Genomic DNA, 10,940 nt, shown 5'->3' on the forward strand with positions numbered 1-10,940 from the left:
ACCGACATGCAATAGTCATCAAAAGTTTTAGATGTGAATTCTCCAGCATTATCCAATCGAGTATATTTAATTGTATAATCATGGTAATGAGCCCTGAGCTTGATAACCTGAGCCAATAGTTTGGAGAATGCAATGTTCTTTGTGGACAACAAGCACACGTGTAACCAATGTGTGGAGGTGTTAACCAAAACCATAAAATATCTAAATGGTCTGCATTGAGGGTGAATCGGTCCACAAATGTCCCCTTGAATCATTTGTAGAAAAATAGGAGGATTCGAGGAAATCTTGTCATAAGAAGGCTTAATAATAAACTTTCCCATGGAGCAGGTTTGGCATGCGATTCCTTGAATTGAACCTAAACTTCGGGTTAGTGGATGCTCGTGTGAAGATTTGAGGATACAGCGCATCAATGTTCATCCAGGTTGTCCCAAACGATCATGCCAAAGTGTAATTTCGTGCGCGGTCCCTAGAGGTAAGGCCGGCCACATAGTGGCTTTCAATAGGGCATATGGTCGTAGTATACAGACCACTCGGGATATGCTCCATCTTCTATAGAATACGTTTTTGGGCATATTTGTAGGAAGGTATGCACATAAATTCAACTCCATTTTCTATATAGGTTTCAACATGGTAATTATTGTTTTGAATATCTTTAATGCTCAACAACGTTCTTTCGGAACGTAGAGAATAAAGTGCCTCTTGAATGGTCAAAATAGTTTCATTGGACAACATTATACGGGCCTTTCTGTATCCTTTGATCAGGTTGGATAAACTTGAGAGGGTTGTTAGAGGTGCATTCTTAGGTATGAAGTTAGTGAAATAGATGCGTTCACGCAAAATGATGTGTGTGGTTGCACTATCTGCCAAACAACTAACTTTCCCACTAGTTATACCTAGAATAAAAATTAATTTGAATTGGTCACATGCATAAAAGTTTGAAAACTTAAATCCATTCAATTAATTTTGTCGAGAAAAATTTCTGAGTTTAGGTTCATAGTACCTACAAACAAACGCATATATATACAGAAATATCTAACAAGAAAATATGCAAATAGAACATCAGGTCTAGAATTATAATTGAATTAATTATTTGGACTTCAGGCCAAATTTAAAGGGTGGGTGAAAAAAATATAAAACCCAACTTGCCTAAAAAAAAATAAACAGTTAAACTCGGGGTCCAAAAACAAGGACCATAAACCCATGGGTGGGTTGAGCAAGTCGGATTGATTGGTCCAGGCCCAAAAATTGGGCTGGAGTAAGGCACGGGTAATAGGACTAGGGCTGCAGGCCCGTGAATAAGGAGTGGGTTGCAAAGGAAAAACCCAAAAGAAAGCCCAGATGGGCTTTGATCTGGTGCTACGCAGTGCACTGATGTTCCAGCAGCAGGCTAGATCGTGTATGGTGGGCACGGATGCACCAGAAAAGTTGGGTTCTGGTGTGTAGCAGCGCATGGGGTCCACAACAGCTGTGTAGGCTGGGTTCCCCTGCAACGGGGACACGGGGGACACCAAAGCCTAATTGGGCTGGTGTCGTTTGTGGGTTGAGGGAAGTGTCCAAGCCCAAAAGGCTGATACTTGCCGAGAAATAGGCCAAGCCCGATTGGGCTTGGGTTTTTGATCCAGACACCCTAGTGCGAGCTCGGTGAACTCGCCGGAGAAGAAGACCGGCGCCACCGCTTTAGGCAGTCCTGTCATGGTGCAAAAAATCACTACGAAGGTCGTGGGTTCAATGACAACCCATAAATTTGAATGGAGAGTGAAAAACTCTCAACGTTGTAAAACTCTTGAATTTTTTTATTTCAATTTCAAAAAAAAAAAAAAAATCGAATTTCAAGCAAAGACTCGTCGATGACGACTTTAGGTCGTTGGGGAAGTAGCCGGAGATGGCTGGGCATGGCTGTAGGTCATGCTACTCGACGATTCAAGGGAGGCCACACCGCCTGGGCGTCGGGTTTAGGGTTTGGTCCTGGAGCCATGGCTCCAGGTTTGGGTTCTCGGCTTGGGGGAAAAAGAAGCCAATCGACATGGATGGGTTTTCAACGAAACCCTAAAAAATTCTTTTTAACTTTTTTCAATTCCATATTAATTTAATGCGTATTCATATAAATAATTTAATGCATGAGTAGATATTTGATGCAATTCATGGCAATGTCAAATTCACATAATTCAACGATTATGGATATAATGCATATACAATTTACGTAGAATCTAAACTTCGAAAAACGTAAAGTTATGTCATGCATTATGGTGAATGTTCATGCTATCAAGGCTGCAAAAATATCGAGATAAAAACCATTGTTTTGAAAGAAGCTGATTGCATGATGATATTGATGAACTAGTTTGTTGCATAAAATTTTTCTTCAATTTTGGCTTTCCATCTGCAAAGCTTATATCACGTTCAACACAAAAAATTCAAATTGAATCGATAAACGTATATGAATCAATAAAACCAAAATTTAATCAGTTAAAAACAATTAAAACGTAATACTATCCTGATTCAAGACGAATAATTTTTACGTTAGATTCCTAAGCGCAGCAGTATAAGCATGCTGGTAACGTGTTGTGGGCTATATTTAATTGACAGGGGAAGGGGGCCAGCGGCAGAGAGAGAGAGAGAGAGATTGGAGAGAGATATGTGTTTGTAGGGTTATGTAGAAGAATGTGTAGAGGATGATATTATTCCCCTACGTAGTGCCTTTATTTATAGTAATAAGGGAGAGAAGAAATCCTTCATCCCCAAGGAATTCAAGTCCATATAGGAAAGAATAACTAGAATCGAATCTAATCTAGGATTTACACAATCACACTTAAACTAAAAAGTTTACAACAGTTCATTTATTTTCATAGTAAAATGCACGAAATAAAGAAAGTTAGATAAAAAAGCATAATATCATTAGTTAACATATATAAACATACCTCCAAGGTTTTCAAGTCCATTTTGATCAATGTTTTGTGTAATTGGAATAAACTCCACCTTACAAAGTTAGGTAGTTTGTTCTCTCAACCAATGATGGGGTAAGTAATCTTGTTTTTCCACCAAACCAAAACTACAAACATAAATAGTAGTATAATGCATCAGAATCAACAACTATAGCACTTTTCAACAAAAGAAAAAATAAAAAACCACATTATGAAAAACGTACCAACAAAGTTGGAACAAGTCTTGTTACCAAATGTGGCTTACTGGCATGTACAAGCGATTTGTTCAAACACTCAGCAATCGCTGTTGCCCAATTATATGTTTGAATTTGATCCAAGTTTTCACATATACCCACAAGTTTCCATGAAATTTGAGTAGAACTATTGCACAATAAGAGTGTGTTACAGAAATAAATGCACACTAAACGTGTAAGGTTTGCATGCTCTTCATTTGATCTTTCAGCAACTATATTTCTTATGGATGCCTCAATTCTAGTCTTTGTAACACGATCGACCATATCTGATAAATATTTAGACATGAATGTTGTTTTCTTTGTTTTCTCTCCTGGCGTACTAGTGTATTCCAATTTTGTTTCCTTCATTAGGAATGCCGAATATATCAACAATGTCATTAGCTGTCACCACCCCTTTGATGTCACCAAATACAAAGCACCTTTGGTCTTTGTCATATTGTTCAATTATCATCTTGATATCATTGTCCAAAGCACTAAAGTGCTCGGTTGTCACAAGCTTATCTCTGTATGCTCGGTATAGTCTCCAGAATGGTGTTGTCTTCATATGAATATCGTGTCTAGCTTTAACATATTCTTCAATTGTACCATACAAACGAGCGAAGTGTAGAAGATTAGATAAGTAGTTCATGCTCCCATTCTTAGCCGTTAGTACCGCCATGATGTACCTAAAACATTTTTAGTCAAATAATTTGTACCAATATATATATATATATATATATATATATATATATTCTAGGCTGCAAGATGTCCACACAAATCATATATATCACTACAAGAAGATGTTTACCAAGATGGCCACATGAATCATAAATTATAGGCTCCAAACGTACCAAAAGCTAGGTGTCAAACTACGAACATGTTTACCAAGTAAAAATTGGGATCAAAACCTTTGAATTCAAAAGACTATCAAAACCAAACAGCATATCATATTCATGTTCAAGCATACTACAAGAAGAGATGTAGCAGCACGCTAACGAATGTACCAACCATAGCCAACACACAAAAGATCAAAACCTTTGACTTCAAAAGACAATAAAAAATGAACGCACCCAACTGATAATTTGAATAAAAATCAATAACTAGAACTGAATACCAATGTCGACCTTGGTAAGGAAAGAAGGCTTCTGAAACTTATGGTATGTTCATAGGAGGGAAGAAAGTGTCGTTGGAAAATAGAATTCACTAGAGAAAAAAAACATTATCCTTAAATTGAAACCCTTCTGATATTCAACAATCAGTATTCTTCTCGGATAAAAACTCTGAGGCATTAGTTAGCAAGAATCTAGGAACCTTCTATCCTTTGGCGTGAAGAAATTGGATACGGGAAACTGATATGTTAAAAGCTATGGCAAAATATGTAATTTAGGTACATTACAATGGGTTAATCAAAATACACATGGCACCAAAATTGTGGAAGAATGTTTAATCAAGGGAGTTTTATATATAGAGACAAAAACTTTCATTATATTTTAAGTAACTCCACTAGTTTTTAAATACGTCAATGAGAGACAAAAACATCAAAATAATTAAGGCCCACCCCAAAAACATGGAAACAATGTTTTAAAATACCAGTCATACCCCTAAGGCTTTAAGGCTATTAATAAAACTCAACCTATCCTCGACTATTTCTGCATAATCAGTTTTAAACCTATATGTAGAACTAGTTTGTATCATTTATTACTTGAATCATTTCAAACCATTTTTGTAGAATTAATTCAACCCATCTTTGACTATTTTTGTATAATCACTTCTACCTGTTTTCGACTATTTTTGCATAATTAGTTCAATCCGTCCTCGATCATTTTTGCATAATCACTTCAACACTTCCTCTACCAATTTTGTAGAATCACTTCAACCCGTCTTCAACTATTTTTGAAAAATCAATTCAAACCGTCTTCGACCATTTTTGTAGAATCAGAATCACTTCAACCCGTCCTCGACCATTTTTGCAAAATCAATTCAACTCGTTCTGGACCATTTTTGCAAAATCACTTTAACCCGTCCTCGACTATTTTGGCAAAATCACTTCAACTCGTTCTTGACCATTTTTGCAGAATTACTTCAACCCGTCCTCAACCATTTTTGTAGAATCAGAATCACTTCAACCCTTCCTCGACCATTTTTGCAAAATCAATTCAACTCGTTCTCGACCATTTTTGCAAAATCACTTTAACCCGTCCTCGAACATTTTGGCAAAATCACTTCAACTCGTTCTTGACCATTTTTTGCAGAATCACTTCAACCCGTCTTCGACCACTTTTGCAGAATCAATTCAACCCGTTCGACTATTTCTTTTTTGCAAAATCAGTTCAACCCGTCTTCAATTATTTTTTTTGCATAATCAATTCAACCTGTCTTCGACCATTTTATTAAGAATCAGTTCAACTCGTCTTTGACCATTTTTGCAGAATCAGTTTCAAATTTATGTAGAATCAGTTTTGTATACTTTTTTACTAGAATCTTTTTGTATAGTTTTAGTAGAATTAATTTGTATATTTTCAATAAAACTGCATACATGCCATTAGCCCAACCTCTCATCGACTATTTTTGCAGAATTAGCTTTAAATATATGTTAAATCAGTTTTGTATAATTTTTAGTATAACCAATTTTGTATATTTTTTGTAAACAAGTTTGGCAATTGGCCATCCACTTAACCTCACTTAACAAATCCAAATCTTTTTTTATTTGAAATCCAACTCTTTTTGTATTAGAAATCCAACTATGTTCTATCGAAAATAAAAATAACTAAAAAAGTCAAACAAATATGATTCTTCATCAAAATTGTTTCCTTCTCCAAGCATTGTTACTCATCACCGATTGAACAATTTGTTATTCCGACTCACCCAACACAATTAGTTTTCGTTTTGGATGGGCGAGTTAAAGAGGTATTTGTGTTTGAAAATTTTAAATTTCGAAGAGCCATAATGATTGAAGGACGAATGAGGTTGCAAGCTGGTGCGGCGGCAAAGAAAAAATAAAAGAACTAACACCAACAAGGGAGATGAAAAATGTGAAAAATAGTAAATGGCTGCTGACTTTTGGGAATAGGAGTGATTCCACGTGGTAAGCATGCCAAGTATGAAAATAAAGTGCAGCCAGTGTAACAAGTGCAGCAATGTGTATGTATCGAGTAGGTTATAACAATTAAAAATAAAAAAAATAGCTCAAACAATTAGTATTTTTAAGTTCGAAGAATTAAAACTCTTCCTATGAACCCACCACCTTAGCCTTGTTAGTAGCTGGCCCTTGGAACTTGGAGGCTCGCAACACTTTGCATAATGGTTCCGGCCACCAGGATGGGCTGGACCTATGCCGTTTGGTGCCTGACGCTACGAGCAGCGTTTCGAACCATCTTAGCCTGCACCATAGTCTACATCACCACCCTCTATGGTCCACAGCCTCTCAGGCGTTTAGTAGCCTACCCTGCATACTCTTACCTCACTACAATCCTCATCGTCTCAGAAGCGACGCTGGGGGAGGCACTGAGAGGCTTCTGGCATGCGCTTTACGCTTGTATTCAGGTGTTGATCCTTTCAATCCTGAGCCTCCGGCTAATAAGGCCGGCGCACTTCAGTTACTTTGTATCATCCCTTGCAGTGGCTTTGTGCGCTTTTGTTGTGGCATTGCCGGGAGCAACCAACTTGATGTCAAAGAGGATTGCGTTTGGGCAGATTGTGATTGTGTATGTAGGCACTGCCATTCATTGTGCAGAAGCTGATGAGTTGGTACTTATGCACCCGATTCAGGTGTCGTTGAGTACTATGCTTGGAGCCTCGGCATGTGTTGGGGCTATGTTGTTTCCCAACTTGTTTTTCTATCAGAAGGCATCTCTGGCGGCTGTGTTGTCTCCCTACCTTGCCTACGACGAGGTATTTATACATCTAACTATATGTATACATTTATAACATTTGTTGTTTGTCTTCCATATTTCAGCATCATTTTGTATGGATCCTAAAATTCTGGTAAACGATGAGTGCAAAGTTTTCACAGTTTTTTTGTCGACAAAGTTTTCACAGTTCAAACTTCACGTAGATTAGGCCAGTGCGTCCTTGCATGTAAGTTCGAAACTCCTTTGTCGTATATTAGAGTAGTTTAGAATCTCGTATTCTTAAAAGTTCACAATGATTCAACTCAAGTGGTCCTTATAATCTTTCGGTTTTTTTTGTTTTCTTGTTTTGGTTATAAAAGGCATTCATGAGGTAAGAAAATGATAAGATTCAAACTTTTAACAAAACTTCTAAATGAACTGAGTTAAAATTTAGTTAAAAATTGAGAAGTTTAAGTAAAAATAATATTTTCCTCAAAAAACAAAAGATCGCCTAATCCTCTATTTTAATTTAAAAAAAAAATTGAAAAAACACCCAAAAAAGAAGGGTCAGTGGAGGAATATATCCTAATATTCTTTGAACTGCCTGAAAATCAATCTATTCTATATTCATTCATGGCTTCATCTTCAACTTCACATCCACCAAGTAATTCCATTCTTTTTCTAGCAACTTACGCCGTTCAAATTCGAGATTTCAACATTAGTTTTACTAAAATTTCTACTTGAAATCGGTATATGATGTTTGCAAAGAATAAATACGCAAATTGAGCGATATATTACCTTCAAGTTGTTTATTTCTTGTAACCCCCCAAAATCCCGAGCATGTCACGATGAGCCTAACGGCAATGCTTGTAACATTTACAGGTGAGACAAATGTGCCAAAAATATGCCGAGATTGCTACGAAAAGGTTTGACTTGTACTTAGACGCAATCTTGTCTCAAGACAGCTCTGCTGCACTTGACTTTATTTTACAGGCCAAGCCCTTGGCTGAAGCAGGAGAAAAGCTCCTTCGAAGTATCGAACATAAACAGGTAAAACTACCTTCTGAACAAGAGTTTGGATCCTCTGCTCGGGTTTTCGCTGCTTACATTGTGATTTTAACCAATGTGGTTTCCTTTTGGACAGGAAGCCTTACTGTGGGAGAGACCAACAATCAGAAATATCCTCAACCGTAGTCGCTTCTCTGTTCAAGAAAAATTGCAGGAAGTTGAAATACCCTTAAGAGGGATTGCAATGGCTGCAACTTCATGCCCTTCCTTTCCTGTTGCCATGATTAAGAAACTGCAAACGGACGCTTTACTCGACATGAAAAAGCGAATACATGACAAGCTTGAGCAACTTGAGCACTTTACACCTTTCTACATAAAAAAGAAAACGGAAAGATCTTTGGATGAGGCCTTCTGGTCCCTTGAAACCATTTCTCATGAGGATTTATTGGCCTTCTTTTTCATTGGTTGTCTGAAAATTCTCCAAGAAAATACCGAGGCTGTTGAAGAATGCAAGCATGAGTGCTCTGGCATCGAAAGCTCAAGCGGTTCACAAAATCAAAGCAATTATTGTACCAAATGGAGCTGTAGACTTTTGTACATTATACCAAGCAAAACAAGTCTACGATTTGCAGTTAAGTGTTCACTTTCATTAGGCCTTGCAGTGCAGCTGGGTTTCCTGTTTAACAAGAGAGAGGCATATTGGGCAGGACTCACAATTGCACTAAGTTTTGTCAGGGGAAGACAAGCAACATTCACTCTCACAAATGCTCGAGCGCAATCTACGGCAATGGGGTCAATCTATGGGATCTTGTGTTGCTTCATATTGAAGAAAGTTAAGGACTTGAGTTTCTTACCTCTTCTACCTTGGTTAGTTTTGACAAGTTTTCTGAGGCACAGCAGGATGTATGGCCAAGCTGGAGGAATATCAGCAGCTGTAGGGGCACTACTAATACTCGGCAGGAGACATTATGGCCCTCCACTCGATTTTGCGATCGCTAGAATCACAGAGGTTGTCATTGGATTGATCTGTTTCATCACCGTAGAGATTCTCACATCCCCTGCAAGAGCAGCAACTCTGGCAAAACTCGAACTTTCACTTGGGCTGGGATCCCTTCAAGAATGTATCAAAGATTTAGTTCTTTTCGACAATGAAATTGCTTCAGTGGGTCCAAAGTTGAGACAGAAGCAGAACAAGTTGAAATCCCACGTAAACAAGTTAGAGAAGTTCATTGAAGAAGCTCAGCTGGAGCCTAATTTCTGGTTCATCCCTTTCAATGGTGCCTGTTATGGCAAGCTCCTGAGATCTTTATCTAACATGGGGAATCTTTCCATTATCATGTCCAACATAATAGAATCTCTCTCATTCGTGTTACAGCGCTCCGAACTTGATTTGGAAGAACTCCGAAAACCCATGAAGGGCATCGAGAAAGATTTGGAGATTTTCAAGAAAAAAATTGGAAATTCTCTGCAATGCCTCCAAGAGCTGGCTTCCAATAAGTCTCTTGCAGTCCATGGCACACATGACATTGAGTCGGGAACATTATCAGCAAGAGAAAATGGTTCTAGGGTTTCGGATTCAGAGAAGGAAGAGACTGAATGCCTTGTAGATTCTTTTCTTCAAAATTCCAATGAATTATCCGACAAAATTGCCACCATGACTGGATTAATAGAGGATCGTCAGAAGCTTAGAGGGCAAGTAACTGTTTGTTTGGGTGGATTAGGGTTTTGCATCAGTAGTCTGCTGGGCCTGGGGGAAGTAAAAGAGATGGAGAAAGATTTTCAAGAACTTATCAAATTGGAACACCCTTCAAGCCATGTAATAGTATGAATACTCACATACTTTAATGTCCTAAAACATTAAGACTTCCTACCAAGTTTAATTATTAGTTAGAGGGTTTTTAATTATAGAAAGGATCTTGATTCCAACTTCTAATATACATGCTTTCCCACTAAGATCAAAGTTCAGCAAATTTAAATGCCATCAACAATGGCAGATATGGGCATAGTTTAGTTGGCTCATGTAACGTGTTTCTCTTTCTCCATCAACGATCGGTAGTTTAAGTCAGATTAGTTTTTCTTTGTTATGAATAATTGTATCATTAGTTTTTTTTTTTGAACGCCATTGTATCATTAGTTTTTCGTTGTACGATGTACCCATTTTCCAGGAGATCAATTTAGTTACGTTTTTATCCATTTTTTTAATGAGGATTATGGATATGGATAGTTTACACATACTTTCATGGGCATTGTGAATATGGCTATTTTCTTTCCGTTGATTTGAGAATGTGTCCATGTCCGGTTTGATAGTATTTTTCTCATTTGCAAAAGAAGGGATAAAAACACTTAAAAATACTTGCAAGAGTATAAGGTAATCGTAGTATAGTCAACTCTAATAACGTCGTTCTTCATAGGGATTGAATGAATAATTTATGTAAAACCGAAAAAGGTTAATTTTATGACTTATAATAACAAAAACGAATTTAATAAAAATAGTTAAATAAATTATCAAAGTAAAGAAAAACAGTCCTATGCAGTTCGTTCACTTACTTATGAATTACGCATGTATATTTTGAAGGTTAGGTTTTCCTAAAGTATGCTCTACTTGGACCCTCAACTTAGAATGTATATCAAACATGCAACCCATCTGTTGTATCTAGATCGAATCTAAACATGCAAGACTCATTAAGCTTTGTGAAAACCTTTTGAAAAACCATGCAACCCTTAAGACGTGGTGTTCATCCTAAGTGAAGCTACACATATTAACCACAAGAAGTCTCAATCAATTTTAGGGACAACCTTCTGCCAAAATTGCATCAAATTACTTTTCTAAATATCCTAATGGTGGCCAAGCATCAGGACATGTAAATAGTTTCAATCACGATGATTAATAATTCAAAACCTGCATGAATAATATCATAAGTAAATTAGTTACCAATTGTTGGGGCCCAAAA

The 10,940-nt window shown here is 37.2% G+C and overlaps 1 protein-coding gene across 1 annotated transcript; it reads left to right on the top strand.

Moving 5' to 3' along the window:
* Positions 1 to 6,469: 6,469 nt before the first annotated feature.
* On the top strand, positions 6,470 to 9,817 carry LOC125473129. Its single transcript, XM_048575529.1, has 3 exons — positions 6,470 to 7,042; positions 7,864 to 8,031; positions 8,126 to 9,817. Exons 1-3 carry the CDS (start codon positions 6,470 to 6,472, stop codon positions 9,815 to 9,817), a joined length of 2,433 nt encoding a protein of 810 aa, XP_048431486.1.
* The last annotated feature ends 1,123 nt before the right edge of the window (positions 9,818 to 10,940 follow it).

Source organism: the organism of the source record quoted next, unplaced genomic scaffold (assembly GCF_019419815.1).
Source record: "Pyrus x bretschneideri cultivar Hongxiangsu unplaced genomic scaffold, Pyrus_bretschneideri_v1 Contig11, whole genome shotgun sequence".
NCBI classification, from domain to species: domain Eukaryota; kingdom Viridiplantae; phylum Streptophyta; class Magnoliopsida; order Rosales; family Rosaceae; genus Pyrus; species Pyrus x bretschneideri.